This window comes from Eptatretus burgeri, chromosome 15, assembly GCF_056783735.1.
Source record: "Eptatretus burgeri isolate ZD-2024b chromosome 15, Ebu_testis_v1, whole genome shotgun sequence".
In the NCBI taxonomy this organism is placed as follows: domain Eukaryota; kingdom Metazoa; phylum Chordata; class Myxini; order Myxiniformes; family Myxinidae; genus Eptatretus; species Eptatretus burgeri.
Genome location: NC_140975.1, coordinates 5,780,956 through 5,800,878, shown reverse-complemented (window position 1 = coordinate 5,800,878; position 19,923 = coordinate 5,780,956). Strand labels below are relative to the sequence as shown.

The 19,923-nt window shown below is 44.7% G+C and overlaps 1 protein-coding gene across 2 annotated transcripts; it reads left to right on the top strand.

Moving 5' to 3' along the window:
- The first annotated feature begins 1,275 nt into the window (after positions 1-1,275).
- LOC147011398 (uncharacterized) lies at positions 1,276-15,975 on the top strand. 2 transcript variants are annotated; one of them, XM_085857718.1, is made up of 2 exons: positions 1,276-1,414; positions 12,999-15,975. In XM_085857718.1, the coding sequence occupies exon 2, from the start codon at positions 13,055-13,057 to the stop codon at positions 14,705-14,707; it is 1,653 nt and encodes a 550-aa protein (XP_085713844.1). In that variant the 5' UTR covers positions 1,276-1,414; positions 12,999-13,054; the 3' UTR covers positions 14,708-15,975. The 2 variants fall into 2 exon arrangements, with proteins under 2 accessions (XP_085713844.1, XP_085713843.1); XM_085857717.1 differs by having other exon boundaries at positions 11,598-15,975.
- Positions 15,976-19,923: the final 3,948 nt, after the last annotated feature.

Sequence of the window (19,923 nt, the reverse complement as noted above, 5' to 3'; positions counted from 1 at the left end):
CTCGCTCTCTATGGAAGAAAGAGAGAGTGAAGGAACCGATTGTTTGCACGACGGCCGGTGTTATTCTAAAACGACATTGGAGTCTCCGATCGTATTACGTAAACTTATCGCTGCACTCAGGTGAGATGGGACACAATAGTGTGTCCATTGAAATTCAAGTCAGATATTTGACATGGTTGTTCGGATAGAGGACTTTGCTTCAAGCAAAATGCACGTAATTATCTCAGCTTTGGTGTCATAAAGTGTGGTTCAAAGTATGAAACTAATTTATCTGACTTATCCCTGTTTGTCAACACTGACGGCTGTTGCTTTGTGCACATTAGCAGGAACTTGGACCCAATGTACAAGGGAATGGGACAGCAGGACCCCCAGGAGGTACTCCAGTTTGTGTTTCACCAAGTAAAAGAGGTGTGTCACGTTTTTCAATCTGCTGATGTCATTGTAGCAGTTCAGAAGAAGCAACCTGAACCATTGCCTCAAAATTCACAAGAAGACATACATGTTGGATGTGATACGCTTGAGGAAGGCCCGACTAACAAGCGTACAAAAAGCCGGTTTAAGAAATGGACATCGAAGGTCGCTCGAAGATTCCGGAAGTTGTGCTGCTCGTCATCGCATAGTGCAACAAAGGAATGTGAGCCCAAAAAAGAGGAAATCGAAGGAGGAACTGGTAACTCCGAACCCCACAGAGAAGAAAAGAAAAATATGGAAGAATCAAATGATGACCAGACCTTCAGGAAAAACGGTGAGGCAACCAGGAAAACTGAAAAGAAGGGAAATACCGGATGTAACGGATGATAAATGAAAACACGAAACGATGATGAAAACTGAGCCTCACTGATGGGCCTTATTTACATTAATCGTGATGTACCACAAGAAAAAAATTATGTACTTTTTTCATTTTGTTTTTTTTGTTCCTCTTGTGATATTGATTGTGATTTCTCCTTTTCATCACCATCTGCAGGTCATAATATGTTTTTGGGACAAACGGAGACAACCACCAATTGCTTGAGATGTGGGAATGTCACATCAAGGAACGAAGACTTTTTCAACCTCGGAATTAGTTTTCATCCCGGTTAGTTATGTTTTTCTCCCTCAAAACCTTTTTGTTTTTTTAGAAATTCTTCCTTTGCTGATGTTGATTTTCTCAATGGTAATCGAATTCGGAACTCTTCCTGATGTAATCATCTCTCATCTCCCTCTGAACTCTTGCAGATATGTGGAGAAATAACAAGACCGAACCAGTTCCACTTGAGTATTTGTTTAACGTTTGGGCTCGAATGGAACACCTTGATGGGGATAACATGTATATGTGTTCTTCATACAAGTTAAAGGTCATGGCAAGTTACTCCACCTCAATCTCCACGCTCCCTTCAATGTTAGGGTTACACCTCAAGCAATTCCAAATGGACAGGTAATCCAGCGATCGCTTCACTCACCATCAAACTCCCATCATATTTAGTCTGTTTGTGCTCATCCTTGGTTAATGATGAGATCAGAGATGCTCATAAGTGACTTAGCACGTTCAACAGAAACGATTAAAATTTCCGAGCGCCAGCGTCAAAAAACAAAGGCGAGTGACAGCAATTTAAATCGTTCATTGTAAACAATGAAACTAGCTGAGTGGTACCGTTTAAAAGTCGTTGAGTGTTAAAAAAATCCAATTGTTGAGCGCAAGCGTCTACTTTCAATAGTGGAGATGCAGCCATTTAAATCGTTGAGTTTATCATTTAAATCGTTAAATCGTTAAACGCAAGGACGATCCATCATAACCCACACCCTCCCCCTCACACTCACCTACTACAGCCAACATGAACAAACTACTACTAATACTGATACTGATACTGTTACTGCTGACATGGACATCGACTCAAAAAGGACTCGAAAACACTGTTGGGTTCCCCTTTTATATACCAATTCCCAAAACCGCTGGGAACACGTCTTTATATGGCAGTTGTAAGCTAGAAACACATTCATTTTTTTTTTTTGTCGACCGGATGACGTCATTGGAATACGTCTACATACGTCGATGTGTGTTGGGACTACGTAAAGAATTGGTTCAAAGCACGTCAAACATAAGTTAGAAATAAGTTTCGCGTAAAAAGACATTACCGCGACGTGTTTCGACTTATGAGTAGCTTATAAGTAGCGTTTGTGGACGTGTGTAAGCGTCCACATATCGTGTGTAAAACTTATCCCCATCGCATGTGGAACGTGTGTCATACGCCGAGTACGTCGTAAAATTTTGAACATGTTTAAAATTTCTTGACGTACTCTACTTACTACGACGTATGATAGCATACTTTAGCGTTCTACTCACGTATACCAAACTTACTCATACCGTATTTGACGTGCCCCCAACGTTTTAGACACATTTTTCTTAGGTCGGCATACGCTGGCAAGATCGCCAAGGTGTGACCGCGATGTTGACACTTCCATTTCTACGGCAGTTATGATTCGAATCGTTGTGCGTCAGCCTTTTAATAGGCTACGTCACGACATCGTCGGCGATGCGTGCAACGCGCTATGCCGAAGTTAGACTATCGTTGGGCATAGGTTGTGTAGGCCAACAACAGGTTCAGCATTCGTTGGTATAAGTTATCTATAACACAACGAAACGTTCTGTGTCCATTACTAATATGTTATGCATACGACCAACTCGTTATGAATACGTCCGAATCTTAAAAAAAAAAAATCAAAAGTTCAACGTAAGCCAGCGTTTTACATACATTTTAATACGTTGCCATCGCTGGCTAAAACGTCAAGGTGTGACCGGGCCTTTAGCATCAAGCAAGGAAGCAGCACGTACCATTTTATAGTCCTTGGTATGACTCGGCCAGGGTTTGAACCACCGAGTTCCCAGAAACAGAGCGAGTGCCCGAATCGTTTTGACCCAGAATCTGGTTGACGTAAAGTCACATCTCTTACCGATTTTGACAAAATACCTGACTTGCATTTCAATGGCCACACCACCATGTTCCATCTCACCTGAGTGCACCAATAACTTTGGGTCATATGAGGGAACAATCTCAGGTCATTTTGGAATAATAGCACACCCATCATTTTGCACTTCCTTCTTACTTATTAATTCTCCCCCTTGGGGACTTGAACCTCTTAACTTGGGCATCCAACCCTCTCCTTGGGGGCTTCTCGCCCCCCTTCACGGGCCTCCAACCCCTTTTCCAAAACAAGCAGAACCTCCAACCCTGTCCTGGAAGGATCCAACTAGAAGAATTTTTAAAGTGATTCTTCATCATTGAGAGATCGGGCCAAAAACGATATGCAGCATGACATCTCAAAAACGTTGTGAATGGATTAGGATGAAACTTGGTGGATATGTTGGGTGTGTGACAAGGATGAATTGATTCAATTTCATTGAAGATCCGGATCCGGATCCGATAATTTTTAGAGTGATTCTTCAACATTGAGAGATAGAGCCAAAAATGACATAGGACTGTACAGTATGATATTGTTGCGGCTGTGGAAATTCGCAATACACCACAAAGGGTCCTCAGGTTAGATATATCGATAAGTTCATGTGTAGTTAGTCCACACCTGTTGTTTAGGGGGAATATGTGCGATAAATCCGGGCTGCGATGCTTTGAGTTAGCCATTTTTCTTTCTCTATCGTTATTTTGGACCATTAAGCCACCAACAACTCAAACACCACCACCTTCGCCTCTTTACCTCCACAACTGCATCCCGCAAACATCGCTTCACCGCCATTCCCAAACGATGCCCGCCAACCACCAAACCACCACAGCAAACCCCCCACCACCTTCGCCTTTCTCCTTCCACAACCATCAACCACACCACCAGTCAACACCGAATGTCGTGCTGTCCAGGGCCCATTCGGTAATTGTTGCCAAACGCGTCAAGCCCCGCTGTGAATGCGTTCCTTTTAGGAGAGGAAAACGGATCAGGAAGGCTTCACGCCCATTTTCTTCCACCCAATGACTGAGCATCGGGTGGTATGGCCCTGCCTCCGAACCCGCTGCGAATGCGTTCCTTTTAGGATAGGAAAACGGACCAGGAGAGGCTCACGCCCCTTTTTCTCCGTCCAATGTGCGAGCGTCGGGCGGTGTGGCCCCGCCTCCAAGCGCGTTTTGATCCGCGAATCTGCATACAGGCTCCTCCCCCGGTGTATAAAGACGCGAGAACAACGCAGCTCCTGAGTGGAGAAAGGGGTGCAGAAAGTGGCGCTAGTCGGAAGTCGCGGAGTCTGAGAGGTTGTCGTTGCGGGGATCGGATGGCGAAGGGGACGGAGCTCAGAGTGGAGGTCAAGGGACGAGTCGCGGAGTGGAGCAGGGACGCAGAAGAGGGCTCAGGGGCGAGAGTTCGCCGGAGTCGGTGCGGTCCCGGGACCCCGCCAGCAGGACGGAGCTTCTGCCATTCCCCTCTCCCTCTCCCGAACATCAACAATTCCCCCCCCCATCCGCGCTGAGAGAGCGCCGGTAACCCCGTCCGTTCCCCAACCCATTCGTGGTGTCGACCGACCAACACGTGCCTGGAGGAGCTCACCGACCATACCAGGGGCACGGAGTCAGGCGCGTTACGCGGTCATTGCGTTTAGTTGTCGGTAAACCTGTATAAGTGTGCTGAAAATAATTGCCTTTTTTATTCGGTAGTAACTCTGCATATTGTTCTTGCTTTGACTGTTATATGTGCATTACTGTATGGCTGTGAATACGTACTTGTCTGAGTGTGAATAAAAGTGCTTGTCAAATTGTTTCCCATTTCGTTGCGTCCTTTCCTTCGGTTGAAAGTTCCATCTTGCATCACGTAAGGGATTGTGAGTGGGTGTAGACACCCAATAAATAATCTGAACCATCGAGGTCGACAATAACTCCGCTCGGTTATCCCTGCAGCACGGAACGAGCCGCTTAAGCGGTTCGTGTCCAGAGTCTACCTGCGGCGTGGTACAACTCCTTGGTACGCTACCCGCGCGGGTACTTAGGGTGAATCGCCGAATGTCGATATACCTATTTCGCGTGGGTAGAATGCGGACTGGGTTGTGGTGAGGTTAAACCCTCACCTGTGACTGGCTCCTGGCAGTAGTTCCAGGAGGGTCATGACTGAATTGTCGGTTCCGGTGGGCGACGTGTCGCGATTTGAGTTACGTGGCCGATCGCACGCCGGGCGGGCGAAATTCATAACAATATCAGCAAATGTATTGGGTACAATATGTTCTTGTGGATCAGGCATTACGTGGTTGAGGTATGCGTTCGACCGAGTGCCCTATCAGTTCCGCATTGTATTCGGAGACGGATAAATTATATAATTTAAAGAGGTTGTGTGAATGTCATGTTTATGCATGACAGGCATGATGGGCCACCAACATCATGACACAAGATGGGTAGTGTGGTACATATAGATTTACGTAGATCTGTGGAAGCAATTAACGACTAAAATGACATCACATCAGAGGAGGTTTTTCAGTGATGAAATGGGAAAAAGTGATGACGTAATCTGAACGCAGCAGAAGTCACCTTTCAAATATGTTGGGGCGTAGTCAACGTACCTGTTAAAGGAATCAACACGTTTTATGAAGACATCGTCCTGTATGTTCCAAGAAAAGATTGTTAGCCGTAATACAGGGAACATTGCCTCGTTTCCTTTCACAACATCGAATAATGAGCTGATCAAGATGAGGTCAGCATCGTTTGCGTGTGTGTGTGTGTGTGTGTGTGTGTGTGTGTGTGTGTGTGTGTGTGTGTGTGTGTGTGTGTGTGTGTGTGTGTGTGTGTGTGTGTGTGTGTGTGTGTGTGTGTGTGTGTGTGTGTGTGTGTGTGTGAGTGTGTGAGAGAGAGAGAGAGAGAGAGACCACTGTTTCTCGACAACCACTGGTCCGATCTAATTGAAACTTGCCAGGTATATTGCTGGGAACCTGAGGATGTGCCTTTTCAAGGTTTGATATTAATCGGACAAGTGCTTCCCAAGTTATGGCCATTTATTTACCAAACCAATGACAAGACACGTTGTTGCGTGGGCGTGGCCGATGGGGAAGCGAAGCTCAGCCACGTTCCCCATTACGGGTTACAACGTACGGGCTTCCGGATAGTGATGACTTCGTGGATTCTAATAATTTCTCGATTTCTTATGCGCATTTATAGATAAACACAATGCCCCAAGTTATGATCGATTTCATATTAGACGGTGTATAAATTTGGGTAACAGAGTGAGCTGGTATGCTCCGCAGCAGGAAGTAAATTTTTTTTGCACTTTTTTTTTCCTCTCTTTCCTCTTCTCTTTGTGTTTTTCCTTGCGATGACATTGGGAAAAGGCAAAATACGTTGGGGCTAATTGAATAATTAGCCATTAAAAATAAATTGCGAATCATCGCAACTGCCATATGTGAACTTCAGACAGTGAGGACTTTACTTCCGGATAGTCACGATTACTGTATTCTTTCTCGATTTTTTTTTTCTTGATTTATCGACTTACTCTATTCTTTCTTTCTCAATTTCTGTACTTTCTCGATTTTCTTTAACACAACGCCCCAATCCAATCGTGGTTTACGACAGCGAAGGAACGAAGCTGCGCGTCGTGCACGCGCAATGAAATCTGACGAAGCACGAGCTGCTCGCTTGACACGCGACGCAACGCGCATGACAAGGCGTCGTGCAGCTGAAACGGATGAAGAACGAACTGCTCGCTTGGCAGAAAACACTGAACGCGAGACAAGGCGTCGTGCAGCTGAAACGGATGAAGAACGAACTGCGCGCTTGGCAGACAACACTGGACGCGAGGCAAGGTGCCGTGCAGCTCAAACGGATGAAGAACGAACTGCTCGCTTGGCAGACAACACTGGATGCGAGGCAAAGTGCCGTGCAGCTCAAACGGATGAAGAACGAACTGCTCGCTTGGCAGACAACACTGGATGCGAGGCAAAGTGCCGTGCAGCTCAAACGGATGAAGAACGAACTGCTCGCTTGGCAGACAACACTGGACGCGAGGCAACAGCATTTGGTTTTCAGGAATTTTTAATTTTGAAGTGAAGTGTATTCAAAGCTTTCAAAGTTAAAAATAGGTCCGTCTGTCCTGGAGCTCACCTGGAATCAGGAGCAACAGTCGCTCAAACACCCTCCCCCCATCCCACCCTGCAGACCCCCTCAGACTGAATTTTTAGCTCATCTGGACGATAGTCAGCTCAGCCTATGCGTTCGAGCAGTGTCCACAGGTGAGTCACTCAGTCAGTGAGTGCATCAGTCAGTTAACACTTCAGTCATTATTGCTTGAATACGCTCATAAAGAACCACGAACACGCTGACGAAAAATCACGAATATGCCAGGAAAAGATTGCAAAAACACTGGGAAAATCATGATAAACGAAGCACAGGCCGCAAATGTAAAACAGTTCAGAAAAACCGCATATACGCCCACAAAAAACTGTGAATATGCTCACATAAAAACCGCGAATACGCCAGTGAAAAAACGCACAAACATATCCACAAAAAACCATGAAAACGCCCGAGGAAAATGCGAAAAAATGCAAATATGTGAAGCACAGGGCCACAAATGTAGAAGCAGTTCAGAAAAACCTCAAAAACGCCCACAAAAAAAACTGTGAATACACTAATGAAAAACCATGAATACGCCCACGAAATACATGAACATGCTTGCGAAAAACTGTGAATATATGAAGCACAGGGCCGCGAATATGGAAGCAGGTCAGAAAATCCGCATATATGACCATGAATATGTCTCCGAAAAACCGTGAATATTCCGAGAAAAAAACAACGATGAAAGCACAAACTCCCCACCCCCACCGCAAATATGCAAAGACCAGGGCTACAAATGCAGAAGCAGGTCAGAAAGTCCGCATATACGCCCGCAAGAAACCATAAATACGCCTGCGAATACGCGAAGCACCAGGGCCACGAATGAAGAAGCAGGTGAGACAAACCTTGAATGCACCCACGGATACGCCCACCAAAAACCGTGAATACGCCCAAAAAGAAACTGCAAATATGTGAAAGAAACTGAATGCGTGAAGTGCAGGGCCACAAATGCAGAAACAGATCAGAAAAACCGCATATACGCCCACAAAAAACTGCGAATGCATCCACGAAAAACTATGAATACGCCAGTAAAAAACCGCGAATTGCACGTGAATACACCGGCGATAACATGTGAATAAAAATCCTAGCCACCTGGGTTTAATTGATAAGGTTCTGAGTTGGGGTATTCCTTGGTGACCTTCCCGATGCCATCACTGGAGCTGCCTGCCATGGCCCCGATCTTCTTAATTGCCTGTCTACCACCTCCATAACCATTTTCTCCAGGTTCGCCACAATCAGGGCAACCCCCTCCCTCGACCCACCATTGTTTGCAGTGCCCACCTGCCTCATAGTCACTGGATGACGCTCACCCCCACACGCCGGTGGCCTCAATGTCTCCCAACGGGCTGCAGTGGCGGCCGCCTCGCTCATGCTGGCTGGGAGCCAAACAAACAGGTGTGCCCTGAGGTCAGGGTCTGGGAGGGCCTGGATAAAATGGTCCAGGGACAGTCTTTCTTGGGCAGATGCCCACATGCATGACCCACCGCGTGGTGAATATCATCTGCCAATTCCCCAATAGTCTCATCTGGCTTCTGTTTTCGTACCGTGAGCTGAGCTTAAACAAGGTTGTGATGTTGTTCTACTCCATATCGGTATTTTAGAGCTACAATGAGGTTCGGCACTGACACCACACCATCGGGTATGGTGCTTAGAATCTCTGTCGCCACACCGCACAATTCTGCCACCAGATGCACCCCACTTTCGTCTGTGTTCCACCCTTTGCCTTGAGCCATGCACTCAAACTGCGCCAAAAACGCCCTCTTGCCATCATACGGGGCTAATAGCATCACTCGGTTTCCTGGGGTTTGAATGCCACACAGCAGTCCTTGTGGGGCCAATGTGTGGGCAAGCCCTCCGAATCCCGACAGTGCTGCGAACATGGGGTCCCGTTCGGGCAAGCCCGAAACACCCCTCCGTCACTCAAGCTAATGGCTACCCCTGTCTGTGTCAGTGCATGTCCCATGCTCTCGCACTCCATACCACTTATTCTGGGCACGCACTCCATCAAACTCGCTCTTTGCACACAATCCATGCCACTCATCACTCTAAGAAACCCCGGGTCCTCCCCCTCCCCAAGTTCAACCCACACCTATTCGCACCATGCACCCGTGTCGGCTCCCACCTTCTTACCTTGACTGGACTCACCTCCTCCTGGTTTGCTTCGAGGTCTCATATACCCTCTCCACCTGTGCCTGCAATGTGTTATCTTGATATTTAAGCCTTGTTTCAACATGTTCCATCAATTCTGCCTGAATTTGCTTTTCCCCTTCCACCATCTCAACTTGTTCTTCCCTCACTTTATCTATCTCGCCTCTTATCTTTATGATCTCCGACTTGGCTCCCTTGAGTTCCTCTTCCAGAATTACCTTCGTGTCTTCTCTACTCTTTCGTTCTCCGTTCCTTCGTCACTATATGTTCCTTTATCTGTCATTCTTTTGTTTCTATCATTTGTCCCTTTTCCTGTTTTCTGGGTTACCTTGTCATGTCTCACCTTACATTCCTTCTTGATTGCTATCAGTTCCCCCTTGGTTTCATTCTGGGCCTTTTTCAATTATTTTATCACCTCCATATTACCTCCTATTTCGATTCTTAGTTGTTCCTGCCCTTCCTTTAGTCCTTTTATCTCTGTCTGTATTTTATCTGTCATTTTGACCTGACCCACCTTCATCTCTTCCAAGACACCATCCACACACCCCCTTACTGCATTTATCTCATCCCATACAGCTTGGAATTTGAATGCCACATCACCCATTGCCTTTAACTTCGCCTGTCCTGCATCCATTTTTCTGCCCATCGCTTCCATGTCACATCTGAGGCCATCACCCATCGCCTTTGACTCCACCTGTCCGGAATCCATTTTTTTGCCCATCGTTTCGAGCCCTAACTCCATCGGTGCCATTATCTGTCTCATGAACAGCATCATCTCATCGTTGCCGGATTGCGATGTTGATGCTGATCTGATACCCTGCACCATGTTTTCCGGGGAATGGGGGTGGGTGTCTTCGAGTTCTGTTGGTATTTCCATGGTGTCCCCTACTGCACCCTCTCCCTCAATGTCATTGTCATATACAATTCCCTGGACCATAGGTTCCTCCCCCATATCATCATCCTCATCAAAAGCCATCTGGATGATCTGCTCGCCTTGGTCCGACATAGCTGCACAATTACTTTTTAACTAAAATTTGCACCCCAATCACGCTCCGTCACAATTTTGAATTTTCCCAATCCTGACGTCCGATGTTACTGAGTCAGGGGGTTTAAAAATATCCCACTCCTGACACCAAATTGTCACAGATCCGAGGTTCGAGGCTTGCCACGAGGGTAAGCACTTGGGTCCCTGTCCAACGCCCGTTCCTGAGGCCGCCGGGCGCAGATAACTCTGCACACCAGCAGATTGCTAGGTAACCATGAACACCGATTGGCACAGCCAATCCGGGCAGGGTTACACTACTTTGCATGATACCTTACCTGTGGATGGCCGGCTAATTAGGGTCACGTGCCCTCAGCTCACACTCGGATTGCTGCCGAGCATTACAATGAGTGTGTGCTGGGTAACAAAGCAAATTATTGGGGTACAACTATACTTGCATAGCAACTATACCCTAACTATACAACTGTACTCCTCAAACTATACTTGTGCACTGACACTGTGTCGGAGCAATAAAGCAAAAGACAACCGAGACAGATTGGAAATGACAACACACAATTATTTATTACAAACACATAAGCAAGCAATCATTTAAAAGCAAGTATTGATGAGTCAAGCAAGAAAGCAAAAGGGCACATCAGAGCACATTTAACCACAACACATATTCCTCTTATTCAATCTTACTTACACAAAAGACTTGGTCATCGTCCACTCAGGGGAGAAGAATAAAATAAGAACTTGAAAATAAAACAAGTGAAATCCTTCAATACAGCGCATGTGGTGAAGCAAATGAGTACACTCATGTTAAAATATGCAATTTATGCTTTTTCAGTTGAAAAACAATTAAAACGCGTACTTCATATTTGAAATTGTTAAAATCTTGTTATTATTGTGATAAGCACCTTGATATATAACAGAAGGAATGAAATTGTTCGATACAGCGTGGCAGGAGGCCGCAAAAGAATGATAGCAGAAGAAGAATTTAGCTTTCAGCATTTGGCGATCGGCGCGAAATACGATGGTGGGCGGAAGTGACGTCTTTCGTTCGTTCCTACATGAGGGGCGCGTTTCTTCATTTTTTTCCGTCGAGCAATAAATTAAATGGTTTTCACATATATAACACATTCGTTTCACAAATTTCCATTGAAATACTCGGGTATTTCCGTCAATTGTCGCCATTTCCGTCTAGGTTACGCACTGCATCTACCGGATGGCCGTCATTGGCTGTCTTGAGGCACGTGGGAGGGGGGGGGACACGGGAGACGTGGTAGACGCTGGCGGGGACATTTCAAACTCGGTGCAATTGTATACAGCGCACGCGCTGTAATAAAAAGTAAAGTTTTGTAAAAATAAAAACAGTCTTTTCTTTTCTCCCTCACCTCACATAGATATACAAGAGAATGCAGATGGAAATGGATGGGGAAGATGGACAGTGGCCATGTGACATGATGGGGACATGCAGCCATGAGTTGCCCAGACCCAGTAGGCGAATCCTCTCTGGTGTCCCAGATATGCAAGCTTGATATATGACTCACCCTCCTCTACCTCAGCTTCTGGTGCCCAGAGTTCTCTCTGGCATCCCAGACATGCGAGTCATATCGGTGACTCGTCCTCTTCTGCCTCAGAGTCCTCCTCCTCAGGCCCCCGTCGATGAGATGCTGCCATTCACCCTCGTCGTCCTTCATGGCTGACAGGATTGAGAGGGCAGGATGACATTCGGGGAAGAAATGTTCTTTACCTTGTGATCAATTTACCGTGACCGAATTACACCGTGACCGAATTACCGTGACCGAATTACATCGACCAAATTAACTTGTGACCGTTTTACCGTGACCAAGTTTCCCGTGACCAAATTTCCTGTGACCAAATTACCTACATTCGTGGGAAGGAGACATTACACTGTAAAAATGCAGCCCAGCCAATGCATGTCCACCCTGAACAGCCCTTTTGACAAGACACCATAGTGGGGGATCTTTGTGCAGAAGTGTGCACATCCGGATAAAAGCGTGAATTTTGGCACACAAGTAGTTTAGACCTTGACAATCAAAAAAATTGATGGAAGCACTTTGACACACCCCTTTTATGGCCGCCATCTTGGATTTCAAGATTGCCGCCATCGAAAACCTATTTTATTCTCTATCTCCGAAACTAAACCAGCTCGAGAGTTCATTTCAGTGGCCCCACACCCACATTTATGGGGTCTAGGAATCATATGGACTAACTCTGAAAGGGCTCAGGTGGCAGGCATCTTGAATAAGTCGAAAATTCAAAATGGCCGCCATTTGTGACTAACTTTTAATGATATCTTGATAACCAAACAAGCTCAGAAGATAAAATTGGTGTCTACACCCATATTTGTTCGGTCCAGGATTGTGATGAAGTCAATTTTAAATCGCTCAGATGGCATCTGTATTGAATTTCTAAAAAAAGGCTGCCATTAGCAACATAATACAATCACATCTCAATGCCTGAGCAATTCACTTATCTTATCTTGATCACCGAACAGGTTAGGAGGATAATTTTGATGTCATTCATATTAATTGAATCCAAGAATATAATTATGTAAATTTTAAAGAACTCTGCTGATAGTCACATTGACCTTCTTAAAAATTCAAAGTACAATCAGTAATATCTCAATAACCAAACAAGCTGAATATTCAATCTGGTGTCTATACCCATATTTCTCAGCTCAAGGAATTTTAGATAAATACAATATTAGGAAGTCTAACACATTCAGTTTTGTCATCATCGAGGAATTAACCAAGATGTCTTCATTTTATATTTTTCAGGGCTTTGGTCATGGTGTAAAGTACAGTTTTCTGCTGAAAAGTAAAGGTAGTACATAATGGAAGCTGCATCTAAAGGGTCCTTGAACTGGAAGTTATGCTGCTTGTGTCAGCAAGAGACTGATGAGGACGTTCGATGCCCTGCCAATCAGAAGCGATTTCATACTTCATATGAGACATTGGAAAAGGACTTATATGATCTCAAAAATGCGAATACACTGCCAAAGGGTATGGAAGTGCTAAAGGCCTCCAGCATGCTGTCTAACAAAGCTGTGTTTCACAAAAGCTGCAGAACGAACTATAATCAAACGATGGTGAAGCGTGCTGAACTCAAACGAAAAAGAACTTCTGAGGCACAGGTTGAGGTGCAGAGCCCTAAAAAGACTAGGTCAATGGTCACTGCAACTGTTAGTCATGTTGAACCGGAATGCATTCTGTGTAGACAGAATATTGAGAGGGAGAGACTACACAAAGCTTCAACAGATGCTGTCGACTCAACTCTCAAGTCTTGTGCAACAAAAACCAGAAATACAGAACTCTTGGCCAAATTAGCCACAGCTTCAGATTTGCATGCAATGGACGCCTATTACCACCGAACTTGTTATGTCAAACTTGAAAATGCTGCACGATCAGTGGAGCGAGCTGAATCTGTAACACAGTCTGAATCTGAACATTATTTTAATCCACTTGTTGTTGCAGAGTTGGTGGCATATATTCTTGAATCAAAGCGTGTTTTCCCTTTGAACGAACTGAAAGTCCGATACACCACTAAAATGAAGGACCTTGGCAGAATTGTTGACCCCAAAAGCATTCACTCCACTAGGTTAAAAGTGAATCTATTGAAAATTGAGCCTGAAATAATTGAAGCCAGTGAAGGAAGGGGTCGTGCATCTATGTTGTGTTCAAAGGAAACTGCTGGGATGGCTATTGAGACTGAACTGAAAAGTCAAAATGAAGTGGGCGACAATGAAGCTTGCATGATTGTTCAAACTGCCTTGTTCTTGCGCAAGCAGATTTTGTTTGAACAGAAGCCATTCGATGGGCACTTCTATCCTGACTGTTTGAGGTCACCAATCCCAGAATCTTTATTAGCTTTCATGAATGTGGCGCTTCAAGGTCCTACTGGTACTAGTCAGACTGATGTCAACAACAATGAACCAGATCTTAATCAGCAAAGATCACGTGTTGCATGTACTCTGTCTCAGCTGATGATTTTCAATACTGCAAAGCGAACACGAGCTGGGGCACTGATGATGCGACATAGCAAGGAACGTGAAACGCCCTTCCCCCTGTATGTTGGATTGAAACTTCACGTCGAGGGCAAATTTAAGCATCTGATTAACGTATTTGAGAAGCTCGGCCTAGCCATCACCTACATTAGAGAGCAGCAGGTCAGCAAATGTCTTTCTGCTGCAGTAAGTGAACAAATCAGGACTAATGGAGTAGTGATTCCAAGTGACATGAGACAGAATGTGTTCACAACTGGGGACATGGACAATATTGATCAGCACAAGCAATCAAACTCGTCAAAAGTTGAGTTCCATGGCACTCTGATTACGTTGACCAATCATGTTTCAAATGAAAACCCAGGTGTTGTCATGGAACCTCTGGACATAAGCAAAGTGGACAAGTCTCAGAGATCCCGATTGCCAGACTTCTACACTATTGTGCCACTTGCAGAGCTTGATGTGCCAAGGTGGTTGCATCAATAATGATACCATCTAATGGTAGTTGACATTTGTTGGAACTGCATCTCTTTGTCAATGATGATTCAGCCGACTAGAGTCGATCAATATAGCCGCCCGACTATTCAAAATGTTGTGCAAATGATAGCCGATCAATGATTCAAATAGTTGTCATACTTGAATGTGCTCCATTGATACTGAATCTAAAAACCCGGTGTTAAAGCAGATTGATGTGAGGTACATCATTACCTTTTGCAGACATATATGTTTTAAGTTGGGAATGTCAGTTGTCTTTGATATTGTAAATAGTCAGTGAAATGTTATCATGCCAGGCATTTTTTCATTCATTGACCTTACGAGCTTGTATCTTTGACATATCATTAAAATTATGGCACATGCAGCTGCCATCTTGATTTCCCATATAAAACTGAATAGCAATCAAACAGCTTTTTAAATTTGTTTTGATTCCTTGATGTAACAAATATGCATGATGGTACTAGATTGATTTTCCTAGCTTGTTCAGGTATTGGGGTTTCATTGAATGATGTTGCTAATGGCAGCCATTTTAGAAATTCAATATGGCTGCCACCTGAGCGATTTAAAATTGACTTCATCACATTCCTGGACCCAACAAATATGTGTGTAGACACCAATTTTATCTTCCGAGCTTGTTTGGTTATCAAGATATCATTAAAAGTTGGTCGCGAATGGTGGCCATTTTGAATTTTCCACTTATTCAAGATGGCTGCCACCTGAGCCCTTTCAGAGTTAGTCCATATGATTCCTAGACCCCATAAATGTGGGTGTAGCCACTGAAATGAACTCTCCAGCTGGTTTAATTTCGGGGATATAGAATAAAATAGGTTTTCGATGGCGGCCATCTTGAAATCCAAGATGGCGGCCATAAAAGGGGTGTATCAAAGTGCTTCCATCAATTTTTTTGATTGTCAAGGTCTAAACTACTTGTGTGCCAAAATTAACACTTTTATCCGGATGTGCACACTAGGGTTGGTTTTGTGCACTAAGATCCCCCACTACAAGGACCATCGATACAAAGACTCATAAAATAACTGATCCTCAGGTCACCTACGTGTCCATGTCATGTATCCTCTCCCCCTGGGGTAAGTTTCCAAAACCATCACAGTATGTAAACTAGAGGGGGAGCACTCGGGAGAGTGCAAAACCTCCGCCACCAATACTGCCGGGTCACTCAAGTGAACCTTATATCTTATTCATTAAATATGATGTCAACAGTGCTGACAGTTATAGTTCTTTTCTCCAACATTTTTTTTTTGGGGGGGGGGGGTGGAAATCACTTAAAACATGTAGAAATGCAAAAAAAAGAAATCGAAATTTTGTTGAAAAAAAAGTTGCAAAATTTTTTTTCTCTAACAATTTTTTTTTGGGGGGGGGGAGGTTGGGAATCACTTAAAATACGTAGAAATGCAAAAAAAAAAATTCTCAATTTTTTTTGGGGGGGGGGGTTGGAAATCACCTTAAAACATGTAGTTATGCAAAAAAAAAAAAAAATTTTCTCTAAAAATTTTTTTGGTTGGGTTGGAAATTACTTAAAACATGGAGAAATGCATTAAAAATTCTCTTTTTTTAGGGCGGGGTAACAATTTTTTTTGGGGGGGGTGCTTGGAAATCACTTAAAACATGTAGAAATGCAAAAAAAAAATTCTCTAACAATTTTTTTTTGGGGGGGGGGGGACCAAGTCCAAAATTTAATGGCATGATCCTTGGACCATACCTAACCCCCCCCCCCACCACCAAGTTTCGTCGAAATCCGTCGAGGAGTTTTTCCGTAATACTGTTCACAAACAAACAAACAAAGAAACAAACAGAAAGGGGTGAAAACGGTAACCTCCATCCATCTTCGAAGATGGCGGGGGTCAACAAATATACATAGATATGCATTCGCTCCATTATATTAAATCAGGATCTCATATTTATCCACTCTAGGGAGTCATCATCGGTACAGACAGCAAACAAACTGAGACACATCATTTTGCATATTGTTTTCAACAAATTTGAATCTGCATTGTTTTTGATGAAATTCTAAATTTGGTCATGCAAACAAAGGTCAACGAGGACTAGGCATGTTGTTTACCCATGGCATGTATGTTTGACTTACACTGAAGAGAGTTATAAATGTCAAGAATGAAAGCGTATTGCTTTGAGCTGCACGTCCAATATGGAGCCATACATTACAAACAGGACATCGTGTTGCATCACAAACTATATGGACAAAGAATGAACAGCAGGTTCTCTGAGCTTCCTCCATGCTGGGAAGAACAGGCTGGCACAGTGTTAAGTTGCCTGTTTTGGAAAAAGACAGCTCTTTCACAGTCTGAGCTGAATGGAGGGATGAGAAAATGAAAGGGTTTTGCTGTCTCGGGAGATGAAAGGGAGATCGAAACAAGTTGCCAAATATACATCCACTCTTCCATTCCTTAACCATTATAGTACACTCAACTACAATGTGCTTTCATTAACATGACATTACCATATACCGAAATGGCACAATCAGGGATCTTGACTGAGGATTGAGCTTGAAGACCACCAAGGGTCGATTTGCATAAACCTGGAAAGTTTTCTCACTTTTGATGATTGATTGTCTGGCATATAAACTATGATGTGGTTTCGTGCCTGGGAGGGGGTGGAGGCACCCGGTGGTGTATAAATGTGATGGGATCCTAATGTTTGTTTTTCTGCTTAGGGCTCCACGTTGGTGGGGCAGGGCTTTGTATCATGTGCTTGAGACCATATGTCAATCATCTAGAAGCCATATGTCAGCTTCTCCCACAAGCTTGTGTTGACCTATCTTACCTCTCCCTCCCTTTCATGATTGCAACCCCCTGCTGCCCCTCCTATTTATACCCATTTTCTATCCCCACCAAGCAACTTTGGCCTGTTTTGGTGGGGTTTTCCAAATCCAGATTTTTGGGGATTTTTTTTTGTATTGTCTATGAATGAGCAAGGATGATGCATGTTAGCATTGTTTTTATTTTAGGTTGTATTATTTTTGCATTGTACATGAGCAAGGACACTCCGCTGTCGGCGATGCGAGATCCTGTGCTTCGGGTGGGCTATGAAGAGATGCTTGCGGTGCCAGAATAGGAGGAAAAGGAGAGCCCAGGTAAAATTGGGAGAGATATCATGCAGAAGAAGCATTTCGAAGAAGAAAATCTGTGGAAGTGGGAGGGGGGAGGGGGGGTTGGGGACACAGATTTAAGCGAGAGGTTGATGAGGCTCTTCTCTTCTCCAGTGTTCAAGTATATAATTGAATTTAAATAAAATAAAGATTGTAAAGTCGTAGAAATAATTTAATTCCTGAATTTACTGCCATTGATGCTGCGTTTTTTACACCATCTTATCGAACAAGTTACATCATTTCTTCATTCCTGTTGTTTGTGTCCTTTACAACGTCCTTAAGAACAGTAAGTTTCCTGTTTGGAATGATTTTCAATTTTGTTTGACTGTCAGACAGGCAGACTGAGTAAAAAATAATATCTCACTCCTCTGCGCATGTACGATCAGGACTAATTAAGAACCAAAGTTTGGTAAAACTACAGATTTATTTTCCGATTCATGTACAAAATATAACATTCAATTTAAATAAGTTGTTCCTCGATCATAAACTGACATTTGCGGACAGATGGACAGAGAGGCATGAACGAATTGCTTAACTCCGCTTTTCACTTCGCGTGCATGGAGAAATGACGAATATTGTTGTGGGCTTGGGGTCGGTGAGAATGACTGCTCGGTGGGGGAGGTTACGCCGTCTCCCACCAGACTTCCCCGGAATTGTAGACCGTCGCTCCGGATAATTCCGTGAGCCGTGGGTCGCAGAACCGACCGTGGTCGCCAATATCTTGATCGCATGGCTTAGGGTTATTTGTCTCGAGCCAAAGTACCTAAGTATCCACGCAATCTCATCTACCGGGGATCCATGCCCTTGGAACGTCTTGCCGAACCGGATCACTCTACCAGCTACGGTAGAGTATCAACTTCCATCTCCCAACTCCGGCTCAGATGCAGTCGAGCGGGCCTGCCCAGGACGTTCCGGCTACGATGTACCGATTACCGGGGATGAAACCCCGTCTGAACTCAAACCCGGACCAAGCTGGACCAAATAAAGGACGAAAACGAACTGGGAAAATTTCTAATAATTTATTTACAATAAATAAAAGACAAGAGAAGTGAGACTTAAAGCGAATATATAAGCAAGGAATATTTCCAATGATGCAAATAAAAACTCTTAAACAATGCCCAATTAAAAGACGGGTCCAACACACTCAGACACACACACAAAATAAAAGAAACCAGGATTTTATTGTTCTCCTCGCAGCCGTGAGGAGAGACGAGCTGGAGGTCAGAGTAAAAGAGTACTTGTCGTCGCAGGGAAGCGTGCTCGGAAATGCGGCACCTGGTGGCTAATGGTCGTCGGGGCACGGTCCGGGAGCTCGTGCCAGGCTCGTGGTTCGAGTCTCCCACTAGACCCGCGTGGCGAATCGTCCGGGCACTCGAGATCCCATCCGTCCACGTGCCGACAAAAACCGCCTTTTCCGTGCAGCCACCAACAAGCGCAAAACAACAACCACGGCTCCTTTCGTCCACTCCACTCCTGTCCACAGAACTCTTATCCACCAAACTTTTTGTGACAACGACGACGAGACACGACCTTCCGTCCACACAACTCCCGTTTTTCCAACCCTCTTCTGGCACTGCTCGGGGACTATATCTCTTCCCACACGGGGCGGGGCCTTGGCGAGAATCATCTCGCTGTCGGTCCCTCATTGGCCTATGGCCGCACCCTTCCGAGGCGGAGTCATGGCCCCTGCTCGGTAGCCCTGAATATTCCTCGTGGCCACGTGGCCTCGCTCGCGCAGAGAGTAACAGTATCTGTCCTGAGAAAATCGTCAATCCAGAGGAGTTCGTCTGTGGGGATGGAGCGTGATGGGCTGGTTGTGTTGTGCAGATGGGATGTAGATGGCTGATGTAATAACCTAACTAAAGATGTCACAAAGCATGTTTTCGAGTCTCCCACCAGACAAAAAGGAAAGGAACCTATCTCACACGTACTTACCGGCATAACTAACTTTGGGACCTGAATGTTGAATGCGCATGGTTTCCAGATTCGTAACAATATAACTAGACGTGCCCCTTATAACTGCGAGCAGTTGTTCTGGGTACTGAACGCCACCCATACCAACAACGATGCCATCCCACGCTGCCCG